Source organism: Bos javanicus, chromosome 10 (assembly GCF_032452875.1).
Source record: "Bos javanicus breed banteng chromosome 10, ARS-OSU_banteng_1.0, whole genome shotgun sequence".
NCBI lineage: Eukaryota > Metazoa > Chordata > Mammalia > Artiodactyla > Bovidae > Bos > Bos javanicus.
The window spans coordinates 76,126,895-76,151,815 of record NC_083877.1 but is presented as its reverse complement, the minus strand read 5'-3'; the positions used below and the strand labels follow the sequence as shown (position 1 = coordinate 76,151,815).

The 24,921-nt window shown below is 44.4% G+C and overlaps 1 protein-coding gene across 2 annotated transcripts in view; it reads right to left on the bottom strand.

The window, feature by feature from the left end:
* Positions 1-5,848: 5,848 nt before the first annotated feature.
* MTHFD1 (methylenetetrahydrofolate dehydrogenase, cyclohydrolase and formyltetrahydrofolate synthetase 1) overlaps positions 5,849-24,921 on the bottom strand; it is a 60,735-nt gene continuing 41,662 nt past the window's right edge. For both annotated transcript variants that reach the window (XM_061429104.1, XM_061429105.1), the window contains exons 17-28: positions 23,162-23,238; positions 22,409-22,549; positions 20,868-20,936; positions 20,501-20,612; positions 20,268-20,407; positions 17,769-17,810; positions 15,144-15,244; positions 14,061-14,238; positions 11,660-11,767; positions 10,983-11,135; positions 7,481-7,574; positions 5,849-6,095 (exon numbers count right to left, since the gene is read on the bottom strand). In XM_061429104.1, the coding sequence (XP_061285088.1) occupies positions 7,485-7,574; positions 10,983-11,135; positions 11,660-11,767; positions 14,061-14,238; positions 15,144-15,244; positions 17,769-17,810; positions 20,268-20,407; positions 20,501-20,612; positions 20,868-20,936; positions 22,409-22,549; positions 23,162-23,238 (1,211 nt within the window). In that variant the 3' untranslated portion in view covers positions 5,849-6,095; positions 7,481-7,484. The remainder of the gene's footprint in view (positions 6,096-7,480; positions 7,575-10,982; positions 11,136-11,659; positions 11,768-14,060; positions 14,239-15,143; positions 15,245-17,768; positions 17,811-20,267; positions 20,408-20,500; positions 20,613-20,867; positions 20,937-22,408; positions 22,550-23,161; positions 23,239-24,921) is intronic.

The following is a 24,921-nucleotide window of genomic DNA, read 5'->3' as shown; positions in this document are numbered from 1 at the left end:
CCTCGGCAATCTTAAAGTCCCTGTTATAATTTCCTGATAGAACCGCAAGTTTACTGCCACAGAAAATACCCCTCCCCATATTCCCGTGAGCAGAGAAGCAGCCGCTCTCTGGGGAAAGTAGTGAGTCTCTCCCATCTCCCGGTGCTGACGGCGAAGCTTCCTCCTGGAGGAAGGCGTCTCTCCTTCGCCTAGATTGTGCCTTTGGCAGGAGCCAGAGCGCAGGAGAAAGTACTCAAAAAGGAAAATGCTGGGGCGTGGAACAGGTAACCCAGCTTCAAGTTCTCTGCACAATGATAATGGCCAGGATCCCCACACCATATTTCCCCCCAAAAGGGCAAGGAATGAAAAGCTATCAGCAACACCTGCTCCTAGGAGGAGATGTAACACGAAGAGGTGGGCGGACAGAGCCAATGAGGGTCGCTCTGGCTGGAGATGTCTGCGGACAAATGACCTTCCTGATTCTCACCCTGGCCACCTTGGGTGGTCCAGCGGGCACCTCCCGCCTACTCTGCCGCACAGGCGATCAGCGGACCGGACACCTGCCCGCACCCTCTGCCCCGCAACCTCCTCGCCTTCCTCACTTACCGCGGGGTCCCTGGCCGACGCAGGGCTGGACGCCGGGGCACGCGGAAGCCACGGTCGCACCGGGAGCGAGCAGCCCTCTGCAGAGGGACCGCAGCCCCGCGGCGCCCCCTCCCCAGAGCGCGGGGACCGACAGGCGGCGGCACCAATGCGCGCGGAGGGGGCGGGCGCGGGGCGGGGCCGGGCTGGGGGCGGCGGGGCGGTGAGGGTAGCAGATCCAGAGGTCTCTCCATCTAGCAGCTCGCCCGGCCGCTGAGACGCCGACCGTCGCGCTTCCAGCCTGGCGGCAATCCCCGCCGCGCGACCTCACTGGGGCCAACGAGAGCGAGCCGGCAGATGGGGAAGGGACCCGGGTCAAAAGCCTCCTCTATTTTTTTCTCAGAGCAAAGTAGTTAAATCCAATTTTGAATGACACGCATCCCATTATAAATCCCCCCACTGAATATTTAAGTCACAGCATACAGCACATTTTAAAAGTAGGATTCAAAACTTTGCAGTGAACCTTGTTTGGAGAGAAAATGACATTATGTGAATTGAGAGAGAGAGAGAGAAAAACAAAACAAAACAAAAACCTCATTACACCCAAACCCACTCCTGGGAAAGTTTTGGATATCAAGGTTCACGGCCAAAGGGTTTCAGAACCTCAAGACATAGTAGGCTCTTCTCTCCCTAAGTGTCTAGATGTGATGTGAAGTCGCTCAGTCGTGTCTGACTCTTTGCGACCCCATGGACACCAGGTTCCTCCGTCCATGGGATTTTCTAGGCAAGAGTATTGGAGTGAGTTGCCTTTTCCTTCTGCAGGGAACTTCCTGACCCAGGGATCAAACCCAGGTCTCCTGCATTGTAGACAGACGCTTTACCGTCTGAGCCACCAGGGAAGTCAGTGCTTAGAAGGCGGGTAGAAATGACCCAATCTGTGTGCTGAACGCAGTTCAGAACGCAGGAACCCAGCTTCACCCATCCTTTATACCTTGTATAGATTTCCAAGATTAAGTGGCTTACAAGTTACCTGTGTTTCCCTTCAGTATGTTCCTAGGTGTCTGCTTAACCTTGTCCCTCTCAGTTAAGTGGGGGGTGGAGAACTGGAGCCCTGTTCCTCACAACTCCAGTCCTGATCAGAGGAAGGGTACTGGCATTATCTACTCTCCTGCCTGACTGGAGGGTAGATTCAGTTTAGCTGTTGTGTATTTTGACACATTTTGAGTCTTTATTTACAGATTCTTAAACTTTAGTGAAAAGCACCATAAGCATTTATTTGAATACATAATCCATTGTGTGCTATATATTAACACCAATGAAAGGTGTTGCAGTGAGTGACTTGCTTTGGGTTTAATATGACATACAAGGGCACTCCTGGGAGCTCCAGAGGTGAGGTCCTCCAGGATGCTCAGCTCCTCTCTCCTCCTCTGGCCCCTCCCATGCACACCCCCAGATGAAGAACTCATTAAGATGGAGGGAAGAATTTCTGAAAAGTAGTTGTACTTATCTTTTTTCTTTTATAGGATCATGATACTTTATAGGTAAACCTCAGTTACCCATTTGGGGATGTTTTTCCAGGAATATATTTTACTTTTGTTAAGATTCTATAGCTTTATCTGAGACTTACTAAGCAAAGAACTATTAGCACACAAAGGTAAAGCTGAATCTAATCTGTCAAGATCTTAGAGACAAAAGCTGTAAAACAGGAAAATCCATAAGCATTTATAAGCACCAATTTATAGTAGTTATAATTAAGAGTTCAATTTCTTTGTTTATTCAGCAAATATATGTGAAGATGTCTCAGATGGGTTACTGACCCTGCTGTTAGTTTTGAACTTTAAACAAATCAAAAGAAATCCATGTCATTCATAACTAACTGAGATGCTATTATTGAGATACAAATTTTCCTAAATCTAGCAGATTTGGGAGTTTGCAGCAATTTCAAGCAAAAATAAGATAAGCTTATCTAGATGAAGACAGGGTAGAATAGCTGTCTTATTAGGAAGTAACTGGAAATGAAATAAGCAACAGATTAAAACAATAAAGGTCATCTTGATGACATAGATCTTATTCCATGTGCTTTTCTTAAAAAAAAAAAAAAATACTGAAAAGTGGTTTGGGATGAGAGGTGAATTGATTTTGTATTTGAAGGGCAGATTTCTTTAAGGTGTATTACATACAACTCATCTCCAACCTCCAAGACACACACAGTATAGAATCATAAATAAAATACTGTATTGTGGTTTTTCTTTAGAATGTAACTAGAACCCAATGCTAAGTCAGAGTTTCAAAAAATATATCCAGTACCTCATACATGAAAGAAACCTGTCATCCTTGAACTCATTTAAGTGACAATTAGTAAGTAAACCCGTATCATTGTCTGCTATTCCATTAGTAGCTTTTTATTATATAATGAGAAACAGGCTCTAAATATATCTTCAATCTGATGAGATATCCAGTACCTCATACATCTGATGAGATATCCAGTACCTCATACAATCTGATGAGATATCCAGTACCTCATACAATCTGATGAGATATCCAGTACCTCATACATGTGATGAGATATCCAGTACTTCATACATGAAAGAAACCTGTCATCCTTGAACTCATTTAAGTGACAGTAAGTAAACCCATATCATTGTCTGCTATTCCATTAGTAGCTTTTTATTATATAATGAGAAACAGGCTCTAAATATATCTTCAATCTGATGAGAAATTACCCTACCTACAGCTTATCTTGTTAATATCACCAGATACAGTGTGCCAATAAAATCGCTTATTTATCTGATCTCTACAGATGATACCATTTCTCCCATTCTAGTCCCTATCCACCCACAGCCTGGGTCTGCAGTTACCAAAAATGGTTTATAACTCCTTGGTAATAATTCTTACATGTTATGAGACCTCCTGGGAATAAGCCCTCCACTTCCCTTCCCCGGTACACCATTAAATGAATATGGCTGCAGCTCTCTGCTGGTTTGATCTGTTTCCGGGCACCACCAGGGTTGCCCCAGCCAACGTAAACTCGACACTAATTCTGCTGCAATCTGCTTTACTTGACAGCACATAAACATTTTCTTCCTTGAATTGAGAATGTATATACATCTTCATTGCACAGCAAGCCTCTGAGGTGCAGATCTGAGGAGATGCAATCTGTTTATCAGTAACATTAAAATATAGGGAGGGAAACCATTAACCACTCAGGGTCAGAGCAGGGACAGGGAGGTCAGTGATCTTGAAGGATGCCTAGGCCCAAAGGAAAGACACTAGTCCTTCTCTGGCTACACACACTATTCCAAGGCCACTAATGCTTGGCAGTAAGACTTTTTTTTTTTTTTTTTGCAGTAAGTCTTGAGTTCAGGTCTTCAGATAGCCTGCAGTTATTTTTTGTTCTTTATGCCTTCTCTTGACCTTCAAATACTGGGTAAAAAACTATTTATTGTATTGAAAGTGAGTTGCTCAGTCGTGTCCGACTCTTTGTGACCCCAAGGACTATACAGTCATTCTCCAGGCCAGAATACTGGAGTGGGTGGCCATTCCCTTCTCCAGAGGATCTTTCCAACCCAGGGATCGAACCCAGTTCTCCCACATTGCAGCTGAGCCACCAGGGAAGCCCATTTATGTATTAGGGCTTTGTTTATAATCTTTGTCTTCCCACCAGTTGTGTTCAGTATTTCTAGAAATATTAAAGATTAAGCCCACATGGCTGGGGCTTCCTTGGAAGTCCAGTGGTTAGGACTCTGTGGGTTCCACTGCAGGGGCCACAAGTTTGATCCCTGGTCTGGGAACTAAGACCGCACAAGCTGTGCAGCACAGCTAAAACACATATACGACAAACAAAACCCACATGGCTTTTGGTGATACGAGAAAGCCTAAATTTTTAAAGATGATCTTCAGGTCACCTAGACTAACAATACACTGCTTTACTCTCTTGTTTACAAACTGAATTCCCAGCAGGTCCCATTCCAGATGAGGTTTTATAGGACATTAAAAAAAAAAAAACCCACTGGAAATAGTGAACTCCGTGCAGACGGCCCCAGGGATGCTCTCTAACAGGAACTGACATCACTGAGTGTGTATGATGCGCCAGGAAGCGTGCAAGGCGTGATGGAGCTGGGGCTCTGTGCTTTGACCCCCTCTGCCATATGCCTATGCTGTCATTTCTTTAGACTGTGAAACTGACAGTATTACAACATTGATATGAACAACCTAGGGGATTAAAAATAATAAAACCAAGGACACCAGGAAAAACACTGCTCTGCAATGCTAACTGTGCAGCACTGGCACCAGTGTGGATGTGACATCTTCTGGAAGGGCCCGATGCAGGAAGAGAAAGGGGAAAGAGAAGGAAGAATGGCACAACAGAGATGGACGATAAACAAAGAGAAGGGAAAACATTTGAGGGGGAAAAAACATCCTGTAGGGAGGGCTAGAGAGCTCAGGCACAGGGTAGAAGCTAAATAATCATTCGCAGAGCCAAAAGAGCCATCCTACGGTTAATACTGTATAACCATCCTTCCTGAGGACTTTTAAAAATGAATGATGCTGGGGGCTTCCCTGGTGGTCCAGTGCCTAGGACTCTGAGCTCCCAATGCAGGGGGCCCAGGTTTGATCCCTGGTCAGGGAACCAGATCCCACATGCTGCATCTAAGACCTGGCAAAGCCAAATAAATAAATAAATACTATATACATTAAAAAAAGAATGGTGCTGAAGCTGTGATAGCAATGGGAATTCTAAGGAAGTTCAGGATAAAAACCTATATAAGCAATACTTTCTCAGAGTTAAAAAAAAAAAAAAAAGGCAATATTTTGGGCTTCCCTGGTGGTCCAGTAGTTACGACTCCAAGCTTCCAGAGCAGATGGCATGGGTTCAATCCCTGGTTGGGGAGGTTTCACATGCACACAGTGTAGCAAAGGAAAAAAAAAAAAAAAAGTAGTTCCCCAAAAACTAGACTGACTGACTGACCAAGGCAATGAGGCCAAGAAAGCATTAAAAAAAACAACTCTCTCTCTCTCTATACACATATATATATGTACATGACAAAAAGGCATGTTCTCCAAATTCCATTTCTCCCTCAGCCCTCTAAGGAGGTCTCCTTATTATGTGTCCTCCCAGAAACACACAAGCACGCACGCATCGTTCCCCCTTTAAACACAACATATCCTAAGGTACACACTAGCACTGGCTGCTTCTGTTGTGGCAGAGGTCTCCCAGATCACAGGGGAAAGCAGAGCTAAGGCAACAGACTGTTAAATGCTACAATTTCTATTTGAACATGGAGCCTGAAAAATTATTTACTTTTATTCCAGGGATTCAGTAAGGTAATTAGACGTGTACATGATTCAGGTTAATTTATACACAATGATGCAAATTAAAACTGAAGAAAGGCTTCTGGGGAAACTCCCACTACTCATTTCAGAAGACCTTTGGGGGCAGGGACTGACTTCTCTTGATTTCCCCACACTTCCTGACAGGAAGCCTGAATAAACAGCAGCCAAACTTTCAAACCAGCTTCTTGAAGACGGACAATCTAGAAAGACAAAGAGACAAGAAACAGTTTTCTCTAAGCACTGAAATATCTCCTCTTCCTGTCCACACCACACCATCATCTTCTACCGCTGCTGAAGTTGTTAACACTGACCTCCTTCCTCACCGTCAACACTTCTGTCCACAGACCTGAAAACAATGTACAGGATTTACACCATAGCTGTGCAAATACTGTCTAAGTCCAAACCAAGGATGTGTAAGTCCAGATCAAGCATGGGCCATGACAACATTTCCAAGGTCACACATGCCTCCTGAAGAACAGTGCTTCCCCAGCACCAAGCACAGGTGTCTGTGTTTCTGTGACAACCATCCGTACAGCTGCCTAGATGATAGCCATGGTTGGCTTCCACCTGGACCCTGACTTTCTTAGACAATGTGAGAGCCTTTCTTTTGCATAATTACCCTTTTGACACCCTTGTCTTAGCTCTCTCTAGTCTTTCCTCCCTCCTTCTATTGCATCTGGGACTTGTAACTCTGGGTCACTTGCAGTCCTCAGGACTCCCCTTCATTGAGTCCAGATTAAGATTTGATCTTCTGAAAACCATGTCTTCCTTTGTCCTGGTTTGGTCCTCATTTTGCTGGAGTAAGCTGCTAAATCCCTTCCGAGGAAGGGATGTGGGAGCAGCAAGCCTGCGCCTGTCTGAGAATACCTGGACAGTTTTAGTGGAGTGTAAATACAGGTGGAAAGTCACCTTTCCTCGTGAGTGTGGAGGGCTTTCCTCCACTGTCTAGAAGCCTCTTACTACTGGGAAGACAAGGGTTCAGTCTAATTCTCACTTCTTTCACAGGCCAGCCATTTTTTCTTCTCTGGAGAAGGGTTTTTAGGATTTTCATCTTTAATGTTTTTGAGATTTCACCTGGTATGTCCAGGAGTGGCTCACTCATCGTGAGGAGTACTTTGAGGCCCTTCATTTAAGACCCCAAGAATTCCTGGACTGCTTCCGCTTCCTTCTCTCATCTACTTTCTAGGACATTTACTCACTCCTGCCTGCCGTCCATTCAGAGTATACAGACCTTCAGCTGCTCCTGCCCTCCAGTGTGCCATCAGCTCCAAGCCCAGAGTCTCCTGGGGCTCCAAAGAGGTCTAACCTTCACTGGGGTCCCTCCACAATTCATCAGATGGTGCCTCTCCCCTTGATGCTGCTAATTTGTGATGACCCCTGCTCTTCTTCCAAAAATGTAAGGAAATATAAATATTTCACTTACTGGGTACAGCCAATGCTCACTACTACAGCCTCTCCTCTCACTGATGTCTGGGAAGGAATCTTAAATTATGAAATCTGCATTTTCATAGCTTTAGATGGAATCCGATAATTCATAAATATGCCTCATAAGGAAAAAGCAAAACTTCTGCCAGTAATGACTTACCTGTTTAGAAGAGCCCATTCACCTGCTCAGTTTCAGGGTCCAAATCAATATCATAGAAACAGGGCCGAGTAGGGAGTCCAGGCATGGTGCTCATCTAGGAGATGTGAAATAGCATTAAAAACAAACTAAACCGGGTCTTTTCCTTCATGCTCCTTTCAGTTAGAAAGCCCAAGACACAATATTATTTTACAGTTATCCATAAAGCGGTATTCTTCGTGTTACAAATTAAAAACCAAGTCATTGATTCTGTTATGATCTCAAGAGAAAACCCTCGAGTCCTCCAGCAAACCAGTCGCCAGTCTTCCCTCTGGGCTCCCACACAGACAGCTGCAACAGGAGGCTGAGGGGGAGTTTGCACCTTCGCCCCACAATGGCAAGTGCTGGGAGGCTAAGCCAGTTATTCACCCCCTTGGTTCTCACACTGAAACACCAAAAGGAGGTGCAGGCTTGTCTGCTATTTAATTTTGTTTTAAAGAGTCTTGAGATGATACTGGTATTATATATTTGCTTCAGTAACAAAAGATTAGCAATCAGTATCCTTTAATTTGGGCCATGACATTGCTGGACACAATCTAGATGGTTTTACAATCACTGTTACTACTAGTCCAATCTGGCTTTCTAAAACTGAACTTGCAATGCTTATGGATTTTATTTATACTTGTTTCTTCTGAAGAGTTGGCTTTGACAAATACCTACTTAGATATAAATTTGTAAAGTCTTGTCAGTGAAAACTCAGTATATTTTAACCTGGAACAACATCCTTTATAAAGAATACATACATACAAGTTTCAAATCAGATCCAGACAGGAAGCGAGACTAAATGGAACTTCTACAACTTTACTATAAAAGTGTCATAGAAAAGGATGAGTCACCTTCCATAACACAAAATACATCTACTTTAGAAAACCTGATTCTGACATCTGAGTGTCAGTCAACACTCCTGAGAACACACTATATGGAGCTCATGTTGGTCTCTAGTCTCAAATTCTGTAAGAGAAGCAAGTGCTGAGTGTGGGGACGAGGAAGAAAAAGGGAGCCTGAAGATGACATTATAAAGATAAAGGACAGGTGCCCACTGATGTAGACACGCATGTGCAAGTTGGCAGAAAATTCTGAAGATGGTCCCCCAAATAGTAATTAGCAGGATTTTCAGTACTTTTATTCTTTTCCAAGTAGGACTTTTTCCCCTTAGACACTGGTCATATCGATAATCAGAAAACAGTTTTAAATAAGATTATATATATACATATAGGAACTCAGATTAAAAAAAAACCTCCAAAAAGAAACCACCACCCCGTGAATTAGTACATAAAACGTTCAAATCCTCTAAGCCTCATTCAGGCCCCAACAGCAATTAGGAAGCAAGAAGAACAGTCATCATCAAGCCATCTAGATTTTGTGTGGAAACGTGTTGGTCCAAGCGGGCTTCTAATGTGAGTTTGTCTAGATGAGACTGCCGTGGAGCTGGGCAGGCTGTGCTCCTCTCCGAACTGCAGGCCTGAAACTTCCAGTTTCGCTTTTGTCTCCACAGCCACCCTTCTGCATGCACACATCAGAAGTGACAACACTGTTCTGCTTCTTCAGCTGCCAGCTGCTGACAGTTTCTCCAGAATCAATGTACGTTCTACAATATCCAAGGTGCTGGATAAATGGTTTAGAGTTCTTATTAAAAGGGGATTTTGACAAACCCTGAGCATTGATGAATGCTGTCACCAGAGCGAGGCCTCCGGCCTCTGGAGGGGCTGAGGGACACTGGCTTGCAGGCCCGTCTGGCCACCACTGTGACGTGGTGACGCTGCCCCAGAGCGCTGCGAGGAGCAGGGCTCACACCTCTTGTTGTTTGGTCGCTCAGTCATGTCCGACTCTCTGTGACCCTTTGGACTAGCCTGACAGGCTCCTTTGCCCATGGAATTTCCCAGGCAAGAATACTGGAGTGGGTTGCCATTTCCTTCTCCAGGGCATCTTCCCAATCCAGGGATCCAACCAGTCTCCTGCTTGGCAGGCAGATTCTTTACCACCGAGACACCTGAACTATCCTGAGGCCCAAACCAGCAGAGCTGAAAATGAATTTGGCTTTAACCTTCTGTACTTCCGACTGTAATATTGCCTCCTACTGCCTTCTTACTAAACTGAAAGAAGCTCCAAAAGGAGATGTATTGATTTCTTTATTTGTGTACTGGCTTAGTTCACTATTTCAATCCTGTTATTTCAGGTAAGAAAAAGCTGCAGATATACTGGTTGGCCAAAAAGTTCATTTGGGTTTTTCTATACATCTCAAGCGAATTTTCTGGCCAACCAAATAGGCTACTGGGCAGATCTGTGGGGGATACCTGGGCACAGGATCAATGCAGACTTTGGGACAGAGTCCAAACTAACTAACAAAGTCAGTCCAAATCATGCCCGTAACCTCTCCTCTACTTCCCAATTAGCAATTTTCCTCCTAAAACATGTATGAAACCTGTAAGACAAGGAAGGATTTGAAAATTAATTCATCTCAAAGCGTAAATAATCAGCCATAGAAAGGAACGCATTTGAGTCAGTTCTAATGAGGTGGATGAACCTAGAACCTATTATACAGAGTGAAGTGAGTCAGAAAGAGAAAGATAAATATTGTTTCTAATGTACATATACAGAATCTAGAAAAATGGTTCTGAAGAATTTATTTACAGGGCAGCAGTGGAGAAACAGACACAGAGAACAGACTTAAGGACATGGGAGAGAGGAGGAGAGGGTTAGATGTAAGCAAAGAGCAACATGGAAACTTACATTACCATATGTAAAATAGATAGCCAGTGGAAATTTGCTATATGGCTCAGGAAACTCAAACAGGGGCTCTGTATCAACCTAGAAGGGTGGGATGGGGAGGGAGATGGGAGGAAGGTTCAAAAGGGAGGGGGTATATGCATACATATGGCTGATTCATGTTGAGGTTTCACAGAAAACAACAAAATTCTGTAAAGCAATTACCCTTCAATAAAAAAAATTAATTAAAAAAAGAAGAAAAAAGCATAAATAAGCCGCCTTATCTTTCTTATCTATAGGCTTCATTTACACTTTAAGGGGCAAATTCTTTACTCAAGAATGGTTAATTCCCTGAATTTCAGGCATAAGCTCCAGGCCTATTGATAAGACCCAGGAGGTGCAGAGCCTCAAACAGGCTATTGGGAGGACTAAGTTAGTCTGTAAAAGGTGCCCAATAAAAGTCAGCTGTGATTATACACAACAGTACTGTACATAGCCTATGAATTAGGCCCATCCGGGATTCAGACAAGGTCACACTGCCACCGGGAAACAATTATTATTCAGTACAAGCAGTCATGGCATCATCCTTGAACTGAGACCAAGATGGTCCACGGCTAGACAATTTATCGTAATGGGTCCGACTCCAGCTTTCTCCTTAACAATGAACTCTGCTAATTAGGCATTTATGTAATGTTTACAGTAATCGATTTAAGAAGCACTGATGAACAAGCGGTCCTCTCCGCTTGCAGCACTCACTCACCGTTCCCACCAGAGGGTACAGAAAGCCGGCCCCAACGCTGGCGCGGATGTCGCGAATGGGCAGGACGAAGCCAGTGGGCACACCTTTTAGCTCTGGGTTGTGAGACAAGGACAAGTGTGTCTTGGCCATGCAGATGGGCAGATTCCCAAAGCCCTGGGCAAAGATGGGAACAGAAGTGGGAGAAGTGAAAAGCTGGCAATGCAACGCAGAACATCTGGGCACTGTGCTTCTGCAGTTTACCTGAAACACCCAACTCCCTTTATGTCCATGTCTGTGTCACCGCTCTCCTCCAGCTTAGTCATTATAAATTAAAAAAAAAATCCTTTTTGGGCAAAGGAGTGGAGCCCGCACAACTATATCCCACAAATGAACATTTCACTTTCATTTATATAACCGATTAAAATGATAGTCTGGAGCAGAAGTGAAAATATCACTCAAGGCAGGCTCTCAGTGCTTGAGTAAGACATTTCATGTTTCCTCATGACTTTTCTACACTCACATACCACCTCAGGGAAGATAAAGAACTTGGGACTGGACCACCTAATCCATGCTCAGTATTTAAGAGGGGAGACAGCTGCCGACCAGAGGAGAACAGCAGTGCCTGGCGGGGCTGGGACAACGCGGGCATTCTGCCTCCAAGACTTGATATTTAAAAAGAGCTGAAAGAACACACCTACCTGCTTTGTGTAGACCTCCGCTTTGTGCTGGGCTTCAGGGAGCAATTCGATGTTGTCAGCTCCATAGATCTTCTGCGCAATAATTCTGATTTTGTCCTCAACTGGGAGCTAATGAGAGAGAGAGGGGAGGGCATGACTAGATACCTGTGAGGACATGAACCTTTACTTACAGTGGTATTCCGGGTCAGAGTCCCTGAAACGGCCACAGGTGTTTATACATATACAAGGATGGGCAAATAGTTCAAAGTTTACTGGATTAGAAACGTTTTTTTACTACAAGGTCCCAGATCTTATAAGCCGAAACTGTCCCACAGGTGTCAAGTTACTGTATGTGTGTGTGCATGTGTAAGATTTTACTAGGTACATCATAAACAATATTGCTCAAGAGTAACTATTTCTTCGTAAATAAAAATAATGCTCTAATACTGACCATCAGTCTCCCATCAAAGCAGACTTGGGATACTGTTTATGAATTAAGACAACTGATACCCATTCACAGAACCCCCAGTGTGTACAGATGCTCCCTTTAACACAAATGACTGTCAACTGCTGTTACTTTGGAAATAGTTATAAAAACAAAATCATCCCCATATTTAAACAACAATCTAATGACTTATACGATCAACATACAACAAGGATGGTGGGAAAGGATATGTTTTTCATGGCACTTGTGTAGCGGATAGAGGCCAGGGGTCCAACCAGTGACCTCCAGGTCTAATGAGGAAGCCCAGAGCTGCTTCCTCCAGGGCAAAAACCTTCAGAAGTGGTGTCTGGCCTCTGAAATACTCTTGCAGCCCAGCTCAAGTCACTAAAATTCAAGAGCAAACAGCACAAGGAGAAACTGCCCAAAGGAAATGGGAAACACAGCTACTCTCACAGGTAACCTGGGTGAGCAAATCACTTAAATTAGGCAGTATGTGACTCCATGCCCCCTAGCAACTAAGGCTAACATTGGGCGAGTTTTGCTTTCTGAAAAGAATAATTACAAAAAGAATTACCTACGAAAACAAGTATTTCCTTTTGAACTAAACTGTGATCATTTATGAGGGGGCTTTGTATAATGGACATGAATAAAGTGAAGCTATTCAATTGCGGCTTTATAAAGATTCAATAGAGATTACTTTCATAGCCTCTTATAACTGGAGCTCTATAAATGCCAAGGCACATTCAGAACTTCTGAAGCAAAAGTACTTTCGTTGAGGAGTGATTTAAGACCAACAGATGCTGAATACGACAAAATGCGACAGCTTCCCGTCTGTCAGATACAAGTTCCAAGTAGAAACGGGTTATGAAGTCCTCATTATCCCACTTCTTCCAGGCCTCCTTCTCACCTCCAAGGACTGGGGTTCCTCACTCAGGCATCGTGGATGCGGGCTTAGAGAAGGTGTCTATAAATGCTCTGTATTTGTGTGCAAATTTCTGTGTATGGCATTTCCCCCAAAGACGTTTGGTTGAACAGGTTTTCAAACCAGTCTATAAAACTAAAGCTCAACAGGAAAATGTCCATTGTCAATAGAATGTTAATTAACTGTAATTAAGATATAAGCAGATTAGGTCTGCGAGGGACAAAGAAAACAAGAGACTGTTAAAATTCATGAGCAATAGGGTTTGCTTCCTTCTACCTTTTTATGGCTATTTTTGAAAGTCTATGGCCTAGATAACACAAGCAGAACCAGCTGCAGTGTCCATGCCATGCTCCTAACGAAGCTGGCAGTCGTTGCTGTGGGCGGACTGCTTAATGTCCAATCGCCTTCTGAAGTATATGGACAGAGAACTGACAGCAAAGCACAACCCTATAATAAGAACCACCACTTTGTGAACTACCTTTATTGTACCCCAGAATAAGCAGTGCTTCTGCCTACGCCAGACGTATCATAATTTACTCAGTGACAGAAAGGACGCTGAAGCCTGCCAAGGTACTCTGGTTTCGCGCCTGAGTGCTTCTCTGAACCCCAGGCACCCCGTACCAGGAAAGGTGTGCAGAACCACACTGCTTTCCCCTATGCTGGGAAGCAGTCAGACGACACTTCTCAGCTTGATGTAGCCCAGTGCCAGTTTGCAGAAACATGGCTGGTGCCCTGCTTTAAAGGCTGTGGTTCTCTATGTAAGCCTTTCTCCTGCCAGAAAAGGGGCTGTACTGTGAGCCTTTTCCAAAGTTAGGATGTGAGCCAACCTCCTGGGGTGTTCTTGTCTGGATGCCCTCCTCGGTCAGAAAGCAGCAATGCACATTGTTAAGAAAGCTGTCTGGAGTTGGGCGTCCAGGCTGTGGTCATGTAACTCACCTCCATGAGACGCAAACCCACAGGCTGAAGCTGCTAAACATGGCTCTGAACAGAAGCCTAAACAGAAACTTCGTTGTGCTTTTTTGGTTTATTGTTTTTGCATACAGCAGTTAACCCACCTTGAGGTCATAGAGAAGCTGGAAGCTGCTGGGGGCCGCAGCTGCCCTCTGGACGGCCTCAGCCAGCGCCAGGGCGCCCTTGCCCCCTTCTGCCCAGTGAGTGCACTTCACGGCGTCAAAAGCACCATGTTCTTTGGCGAGGCGGCTGACGAGGTCCAGCTCAGCCTCCGTATCTGTCCTATAAAGGCAGAACTTCATGTTAAAGCACTGAGGATGGGGGAGAGGACAGAATTTGTCATGTTTTTGCCATAAAAATCCACGTGCATTACCCACTGATAAACAGACATGAACAGTAACACTGCTTGGGTTTGAACCCTGACGCCACAATTTACCAGCTGGATGACTTGCAATGTCTTGGTGTCCATGTGGGTAGAATGGGCATAATCACTGCATTTCATGGGATGTCATGAGGCTTAGATGGCAAACACATGCAAGGTACTTAGAACATTCCAGGCACATCATAAGGAATCAATAAACACTAGCTTCTCAAAATTTTTGTTTCCTATTTTGCTGTGGCTAGACCATCAGAACAAGATCAAAACCAGCATGAGAATAACTAAACAACTCATGCAAGTTCTCTTACAGGAACATTTCCAGGTCACTATGCTTAACAAACTGTCAAGACACTCTCCTACCAGACCTGGAGAAATAATGGAACTGTAGGCCCATGACCTTATCTTAGCACAAAAGGCCTTTAGAGACCAGAAAGAACATTTAAGTTCTGGCCTGTGTGTTACCCACTTCACCTGGTGAGGATGGGCACCCACAGGAGCCAAATCTGACTCCGCATGCTCAGCAGGGAGGGTGACAAGTCCCCTGTGACATATGCAGCTCCTGTCATATGGCAGGCTCTCATCAACAGCTCCCAAAGCGAACGCTTGATAACTGACAGCAGCAACTGAAGAAAAGAACAAAGCTAAGAGCTGGGCTGCACATCCGCTCCAGGAGACGTCTGCTGGCCATTTCCCACAGTCTCCCTCAACTCTTTGTTTTATTAATTTATTTTTTAATTGAAGGATAATTGCTTTACAGAATTTTGTTGTGTTCTGTCAAATCCTGCCTCAACTCACACCCCATACGTACTTGAAGGCGTTCACGGCCACTACCACTGGCACGCCAAACATCCTGGCATTTTCAATTTGCTTCTTCAAGTTACTGAAGCCTTTTCCAACCAGCTCCAGGTCCTGCAGAAACAACAGAGGGAGGTCTGGAAGGTTAGAGAGCAGAAGTTAAAACAGCTGCAGGTTCTTCTTAAAAGAGAAACTGTCTCCTTGAGCCAGCAGCCACTTGCTGTCAGGACAAGCCGACAGAGCGCAGGGGCGGTGATGCGTTCCCCAGGCCGCTCCAAGTGACCTGCGACCCTGGAGCAAGCTGTGCTCGTGGCCTGGCTGCCCTGAAAGCTGAGATCTGCCTGCGCATCTGCCTCACCATGCCATATCTCGAGCTTATTTGCTGTTTGAAGGGACTCAGATGCCCTTAAATTATATTTGCAACCCGTTTTATAATAGACTGTACGTAGTCCTATGGCACAACGGCACACACTGGCTGTTCGGGATGGCACAGACGCTGCCATCAGAAGGCGGGGCCTGGCATACGGTGCACAAAAAAGCCAAAGTGTCAGTCACTCAGTTGTGTCCAACTTTTTGCAACCCCATGGACTACAGCCCCCAGGCTCCTCTGTCTAAGGGATTTCTTAGGCAAGAATACTGGAGTGGGTTGCCATTTTCTCCTCCAGGGGATCTTCCCAACCCAGGGATCGAACCTGGGTCTCCCATACTGCAGGCAGATTCTTTACCGTCTGAGCCACCAGGGAAGCCCTGTGCATGGCATTTGTCAGAAAATGTGGTGTCATCAGGAATGCTTCAAAAGGTTTAAAAGAACTCAACCATAATAAGCCTTGTATCAGAAATAAGATAAATACCATCTTTAAGAACCAAATACTATGAAATTGAAAGGAAAGTAATTAAGAAAGCATTTTAAAATATGCTTCCTGGAGCACTGCCTGCAGCATGAGAAGACTGCAAACAACACACACCTCCTCCAATAGGGGACTGAGTCAGTGAATTATGATATACACACTCAATAAATATGTATCATGCACATGTCATGAAAAGTGAGATAATCTGTATTAGCACAGAACCTCTCAAAGATGTACTAAAACTGTGAAACTATGAATAGCTTAATTAATGCTATTTTTGGACAAATAAAAAAATACATGTGCATATGCAGGAAATTTTAAATGTTGAGAGATATATACACTAAACAGGGGACTCATATCATATATATTATCATCTTAATTTTTTTATAAAGTGTATGTTATTATATAAGCTTAAAATACATTAAGTATTTTAACAATGAAAGTATCATGGTCTCATATACAAATATGTACCTAAGACCATGGGTAAAACCCAGCAGTAATAGTGCTTGGTTTATGGACTCCATAAAACCATGGGAGAAAGGGTAAGATACAAGCACAAAACAACCGAGATCATTATAAACATGATTTATGTTTTTTTTCCCTTTAATCACTGAAAACTGAGATTAGAATTTAGTTGACATTCTAAAGAGCACAGCTAATTCTTTACCTCTAGTCACATGAAAACCAATTAATATGTAAGACTGATTGAGAACAGTTTTAAATAAGGCGAATTTCTTAAATGAAGACACCAGCTGGGCCAGTGAGGGGCAGTCACTCTAATTAGACACAGGAAAGGCTGCGGGGTGGCAGGAGGGCCAGAACTGTGAATTCCCCTCCTACGCATGAATCACACAAATGACCATAAAAGGCAAATCATAACTCAGAAGACAGGCAGGCTGAAGGCACCAGCAATGCTTTGCTAGCTGCTTTTGAATTACTTCATTTGGGGGCTGAAAAGTGACCCTGCACTGTCTGACAATTTAAAAGCCTCCAAAAAAGGCAGAGAACTTGAATCAACGGTGATAGCCGCTGACCTTACCGTCTCACATGGTGCCCGCACCTCTCTCAAGACCACCCCAAACTGGCGCCAGAGATGCTTCTCGATGGTAAATGATACGAACATGAGAAGCTCTACACTCACAATTCTTTGAGCTCCTGCTTACTGCTATAAACCATATCAGTTTATGAAAACCTTGCTTAGAAAAATAACTAGGGTGCTGATCCCATCTTGGCCCTTGACTATGAATTTAAATCTGCAGAGAAAAAAGCATTTGAGAAAATCCCCCTACTTGCCTCTGATTTGAATGGCATTTACAAATCAACCGGTCAATGCAGGGAAGACAAGGAAACTTCCACTAGATTAGTGCATGGTTCCTTATTTCTTTGTAGTGCGGGGTATCCTACAAATCATAGCTTCCCTCTTTAGCAACAACCCTGGCCTCTACGCTCTGAATGCCAGTAGCACTCCCCACCTCCAGTTGTAACAATCAAAAATAAATGTCTCTAGACATTCCCAAATATCCTAGGATGGGGGAACTGCTTCTGGTTGAGAATCAACCACTGGTCTAGGGGAGTGGTTTTACCCGTAGCCTATGTAGGCAACTGTTTTATGAGGCATTTCTTCCCTGTTTCATTTAGTGCAGTTGTTCAGCACACTACGGGCCCCTTGCTCCCAGGAACAGCCCTGGGTCATATGACAACCCACTCATTTCCAGATATGCCAGGCTGAGAAATGCTGACTTGGAATGTGGTGCATCCTAGGGCAAGCAATGAGAAGTGACTGAAGTTACCTCCTCTATGTAGGCCTTGGGAAGCGGAAGTCCAGCAGTAACCTGGAAGATAAAGCAGCAAAGTCAGAGGCATTTTTACTTACAGTAAAATTTTAGCTTCTAACAGTGCTTTGCCATCTGTTCAAAGCCAGAAACTGCATCCTTGGGGCAGGGGGCTGGGGGGTGGGGTGGAGGATATACAGCAGTAGAAAGCTGTTTCCTGCCTTAAGGATTTAGAGCAAATGACCAAAACTACGGCACAGAACAAAAGTCACTGCTGTGAGCAGGGTGGGAGACCTTCATGAACTGAATTAAAGAGAGAAGGGACGAATCTATGAAGGCGGGTGGGGGAAGCAATGTGTTTCCCTGCGAAGCACACAGCAGCGGGGGTGGAAGTAGGGCTGAGTATAGGGAAAAAGGCAGCTGTCAGCCCTGCAAGAGCTACCCTGAGACGTCCGCTGTGGAGTCTGAGATGCGCCCAGCAATGTATTCATGAGCCGGTCCACCAAGCCAGCCCACACCTTGTGGAGCTGAAATGGTGCGTGGGGGCTGAACTGGGGCACGTGAGCAGTACAAACAAGAGGGAAACAACACACAAAGATTTTCTTCCTCTACGGTTACAGAGGTACCTGGTGGGGCCTACTGTAAGCACAGGGAAGTGCGTGAGGGTGCAGGCGCCGGTCCCAGGGACCCGGCTGGGCAACGGACTAAGAACCCTTCCGAGTGCTCTGCTCCCTTTCCTCAGAGACACCACGGTGCTCCACCTCCAAAAGGGGCCTCAGAGAAGTGGGGCAGGAAGCTGGGACCTGATCCCACTCTCTGGGCCTCACATGGCTCCAGGAGGTACAGGAGCAGCGGGCCAGCCTCCCAACAGAGCTGTGTGAAAAGCTCTCCTCTCAGTGCGGCCAGGTGACACGCTCACGTGATTCCTCAGACCATGAGATCAGGAGGAAGGGAGGCACAAGGGAGTGAGGATGAGTGAGAGGATGGAGGAGGAGAAATGCTGGTTATGATAAGGAAGAGAAAGGGAGTCCATCCTGCAGCCCAGCAGAAAGGGACGTCCTGGGTTAGGAGGGCCACAGGACGAGGAGGACCAGAGAGGTGTGCTGGGCTGTGGCGGCGGTGGTTCTCCCCTTAGTGGGGACCTAAACCTTTCCTGGGGTCCAAGAGGTCAGGACTACTTCCATAACCCTAAGATATTATGGCTCTTTTCACTCTCATTCCCTCAGGAAGTCTACAATGGATTTGCCCACAGATTATGTGACATCACAACAGATCAAATGCTGAAGATGAGAATCCAGCAGTCTTTGATTAAGCCAGACACTGAAGAGATCTGAAAAACATACAATGCCCAAATGTTGTTTTGGAAAATAGAGTCACTTAAAAAAACTGTTTATATAAGCATTTCATTATGTTAATATTTATGCTAAAATTTAATTCCTACTTTGGTAAATATCAGTATACACAACTCACCTAAACAAAAGTTCTTTTAGGCCTTTAATAATTTTAAGTGTGTCAGGAAGGTCTGAGGCCAACATTCTTGAGAACTGCTCTATCAGGAAAAGCCCTGATCACTACACTAAGAAACAGTGATTTTCTTCTGCAGATGAGGGAGGTCTTACTGCTCAAGCTACAAGACCAGCTCCCAGAGGACAGGAATTTAATACTTCATCAACTAATTCCTGAAAGAGAGAGCCGTATCTTCACATGTACACACTGAAGAAAAGGTTACAACAGTGACAGTGTTCGTCACTCAGTCGTGTCCGACTCTTTGCCGCCCCAGACTGTAGCCCACCAGGCTCCTCTGTCCATGGGATTCTCCAGGCAAGAATACTGGAATGGGCTGCCATTCCCTTCTCCAGGGGATCTTCCTGATCCAGGGATCAAACTGGGTCTCCTGTATTACAGGTGGATTCTTTACCGTCTGAGCCACTTGGGAAACCCAACAATAGAGCAAAAAGTACAATTTCTAAGCAGTGTGAATAGAGGAAAACACAGTTTCAGGATAGAGCTGAAGGAAAACCGTGATCACCTGTTTCCCCCATCACTGGAGGCAGTCCCAGCATACCTACCCCTCTTCTCCTCCTCTCCCCAGCCCAGGCTGTTATCAGTCCTGCCTGGCACGCTGACCTCTATCTCAAGCTAAATGGTTTGGCTGGCTGGCTGCCAGCAGCACCATTAGAGGGAATGGGACTCAGATGTAAAAAGAACAGTCCGAACAGAAAGGAGTTTTTCGGTAAATATAGCCAAGCACATGTCCTTGGAGGGGTTTGGATATCATCAGGTGTTTTCCTCAGAAAGGTAGGCCACGAGGCCAAACTTGGCCCTCTCCAAGAGCAGGGACTACCTGTGAGTGATGAGACGGCCAGCACAAGAGCCATGTGGACGTGCCCTGCTTTGGTACCCTAATAATCTTAAGGATAAGAGCAGCTAAATGAAGAAACAGGCAGGAGTCATCAGCTTCCTTTTAGCCTTCAGAACATGTCTGAGAATCAGACCCTTCCAATCCCTGAGTCTCACCGTGGGGCCACCTCCGTGCATTTTCAGAGCCCTGACAGTGGCGACAAGCACCACCACGTGCGGGCGGAGACCAGAATACCGGCATTTGATGTTAAAGAACTTTTCCATTCCAATGTCTGCTCCGAATCCTGCTTCAGTCACTGTAAGGACAAAAGCAACTGTAAAAATGCTACCCCAGCTCCCTTGATGCTGAAAGAAAAATGGTCTATCACTGATTTTGCAAAAGTACTTGCCTACAAACCCTTCGGGACCGACAAGCTTGAGTGCAATCCTGTCTGCAATGATGGAGGAATTCCCGTGTGCGATGTTGGCAAACGGCCCAGCGTGAACAAACACTGGAGTGCCCTGTGGAAAGCAAGACATCGTGAGCAAAGCTGCCGATCCTGCTTCAAAAGGGACCATTCGGTCAAGGGGAACCAAAATTAGTTGGCATCCAAAAGAAAAAGGGCAAGTATGAAGCCACCTCTTTTATATTTCAGTGCAGTCCCAGTCATAACTGTGAGAAGAATGGGAATAGAGAGATGATCAGGAAAAGAAGTGTCTCCCTAAGGACACTGTGCTTTCCAACCAGTCCAGGACGGCAGGAGTCACTCTGCTCACCTCTAACGTCTGCATGAGATTGGGCTTGATGGCGTCCTTCATAAGGACCGTCAATGCTCCACTCACTCCCTACAAAACAAAAGCACAAACGGTTAATTCCCACCAGGAAAAAACCCTCCCTTTTGAAGCCAAAATTCAACATTCTTAGGTTTTCCATTTTTGGCCATCTTGGACTAATGAATATTTTTACCTAAACTAGACCAGTCATTCATGTACTTATAAGCTACCAAATACCTTAAAGGAGAATAGAGAATGAAAATGACATTCACATGTAAGTTCTGGAAAAATGTGTAACCCTGGAAACAAGCATCTCAGTGAAGCTCTGGTTACTGATCCATGTGGGGAATCCATTTTAGACAGCATGAAAACGCTAGTTCCTAGAATACTGAAGTATGGGTAACTCTGTGGTGTCTGGACTGAAATGGCTATAAACCAAATTTAACATGTGTGTCTTGGGGCCTCTCCAAATTTAACATGGGGCTTCTCCTGTGGCTCAGCGGTAAAAAAAAAAAAAAAAAAAAATCTACCTGCAATGCTGGAGCTGCAGGAGACACAGGTTTGATCCCTGGGTTGGGACAGTACCCTGGAGAAGGGCATGGTAAGCCACTCCAGTATTCTTGCCTGGAGAATCCCATGGACAGAGGAGTCTGGTGGGCTACAGCCCATAGGGTTGCAAACAGTTGGACATGACTGAAGCGACTTAACATGCATGCACGTCCTGTACCTTAAACTGAAATTTACCCAGGAGTTCAACATCAGCTCTCATATATCAGGACCCTCTTTTAAGCCATCCAACCACGGATGAACAAACTGGTATCAATGTAAGATAAAGCTATAGATTTCAATTTCCATGAGTTTCTAGGTTTCTGGTTTGGTGTAAAAATTTAAAGCAATTTTTGTTTTTACATACAGAAACTGTGAAAATAAACAATTAGTATTTCCCCCCTTTTCTGAATTCATCTGACATACCACTAATTGTAGACCAACCATTTTGGTGTGTGTCAACACAAACAGGCTTTTTAAAAATTAATCTAGAGATTATCTCATTTCAAACTTCATATTACCATGTAGACAGTTCCGAAATAATCCTGACGTGGACAACTAGCCAAGTAGGATCATTAGAAGACCTGGTTGAGCTGTTTCCAATATGGTCATCAGTGTGGATATGGGGCCAATGAGCCTCATGATGAGAGGTCTCTGTGCAAGGAGGCCTGTTGCAGGGAGGGGCCGGGATGGGACGCTAAAGACTTGGGACTCTTGATGCTCTCTGAAACTGAAGTCAGACACCCTCTCTTGGAAATATTCACAGGTTGAATATAAATGCTCAAACCATCTGAAAACTGTGGTCTGTTACTGGAGCATACTGCCTGTCACTCTCTGTGGAAGTGTTTTTTATAAATTTCATATTTATTTACCAAGTAAAAAGATCATATGACTTCATTAGTTAACTGCAGTATCTTAACTCCACCATAGTTTGTGTTATCGGTAGCTGCTGAGAGAGGCTGGGAATACAGACACAGAGGAATCACCCCGGGACCCACCAGATCCTCAGTACTGATGGGCTCCCCTTTCTTGCTGGACGCCACCACCATTTTGCCGAGTCTCTCTCTCATGTCTTCTAGAGAACTGGTGAGAGCCAGGACAGCCATGATTTCACTGGCCACGGAGATATCAAACTGGGCCTGTTGGCAGGGAAAAGACACAATAAGGAAAACTGTGTTAAACCTAGAAGTGTGGATTCTCTTTACATCCTAGGCTTAAACAAATAACTTAAAAGGACAGAATAAAAGAACAGTACACGAAGAACTTAATGAAAATAAATAATCCCCTAAGAGCAAACAAGTTTGTAATTAAATATTCCAAGACTTTGAATAGACAGTTTTTAGAAATAAAGTCCTAGAAGGACCAACAATCCTTCTGGAGGCAGCTTGTGGTTATGTGATTATGGTTTCCCTAATATATAGGGACTGACACGGAAGCTATCACACTAAAGAAACATACTGCAAGACGGCCACAAAAAAGAAGCCATTTTAATCAATTTGTGTGCAAGGATATTCACTGGGGGCTCTCCACCTCTAAGAGAAAATGTTGGGGGAAAATACATAGGTGACACATGGGGTTTACTGCAAAAGCTGTCAAGAGCGCTCAATGCCACACACCTACTCGCTCCCACTTTAAAGGAAGAAGGCGGAACAACACCCGGCAGAATCAATCGATCAGGAAAGGACGGAGGAGGAGAGAAGCAGCAAGGATCCAGTCCCCATGAACTAATCTACTTAGAAAGGAACAGTTACCGTCCGTGAGTGCCCCTTCTCCGTTGGAGCCTGTCCGATTGTGATCTTCCTCAGGAATCTATCGTTGGTATCCAGCACTACAGGAGAAAGGGAAGACGCAGAAGATACGGTAGACACAGCAGAAAGGAAAAAGGACCACAGAGTTAAAGGAACTTGCAGAATTGTAAAGCAACAAGTCTAACTTAATGACTATTTGATTTCAAATTTTATGGTAAAGCTAGAATATGGGTTCAAGTTTAGAAATGATGTTCACATACTGTTAATTGCAGGAATCAAGGACAGGATTGTAGGGTGGCTTTGTTTACGCTTTCTAGAGAATTCAAACAATTATTAATAACTAGAAATCTGGACTCTGTTTCAAAGCATATTCCAAATTCCACAGAAAACAGAGTAGGTCACACTGTTTCAAAAGGCCAAGGTTTGTGCTGTTCCATGGGATGACTCACTGATTTTACACAACCCTGAGAACCACAGGGGCCATAAACACAGGGCAAGCAAGGCCTTTTGAAGCAGGCTGGGTGACAGACCAGCTCTTTCCTTAGTATGTGCAGATGGAATAGTTTCCATTCTGATGGCACAACATCGATCCAATTGCATACCCTTGGAAAACACGGCTTAGATCAATCTGCTAACTACTCTTAATCCCACCGCCTAGGTCTAACTATGGTGAACATTTTAATATATTCCCAATTTTTGTGGACTTCTCTGGTGGCTCAGACGGTAAAGCATCTGTCTACAATGCAGGAGACCCGGGTTCGAGCCCTGGGTTGGGAAGATCCCCTGGAGAAGGAAATGGCAATCCACTCCAGTACTATTGCCTGGAAGATCCCATGGACAGAGGAACCTGGTAGGCTACAGTCTATGGGGTCGAAAAGAGTCGGACACGACTGAGCGACTTCACTTTTCACTTTCACTTTGTTTTTTGTATGACATGCCAAAAATAGCAACAAAACACAAAACGAACAACAGTGGCAAACCCGTTCACACTTTTAGGGTGCATCAAAGAGGAGAGGCTTTTTTAAGGTACTGGATAACATGCTAAATTTTTTCCCATAATACCATATTTAAACACTAAGAGCAGCGTCTTGTACAGCACTTGGAGACACACATACAACCCCATTTTGACAGTGAAGGATGTAATGAGTTGTTGGAGTTTATCCTTTTTTTTTTATAAATAGTGTCAAGTTCCTTGTATCTAATTTCTGTGTATAAAACAGCCAATGGGTATGATCTATTTTTTCCCTTGTCTACTTCTACCTTCTCAGAAAGCATGAAATTACATATAAAGCAAAGGAAAAGTGAAGGAGATACCAAATTTTCAAACTGGATCTTTACTCCTCACAAAGTATTATACCATAGGGTTAAAGCTACTGAAACAAAGGAAGAGAAATATCAGTGTAGATTAGATGCTAAGAGAGTTACCTTAAAAATGCCATTAGCTAGCACAGTTATTGGGCCAATCACAATCACAAAAACAGTCAATAAATTACTTGTTAGCTGCATTCTGTGCACCTGGACAAAAATTCCTTCTCAGTAATGATAGAGTTTGCATGGATGCACTGTTGGTACAAAATAAAAAACTAAGCCATGCTGGCTGATATAAAGAAAGGCAACATATGGCAGGGAAACCAGGCAACTCACTCTTCAACTTGCTAAATGTTTAGACCTACAAGGCTACCTATTTTGTTAAAAGAGAGTTTAACAAAATGAGGTAAAAATGAGTAGGCAAGCTCCAGAGCTACAAGAAAAATCAAGTCACT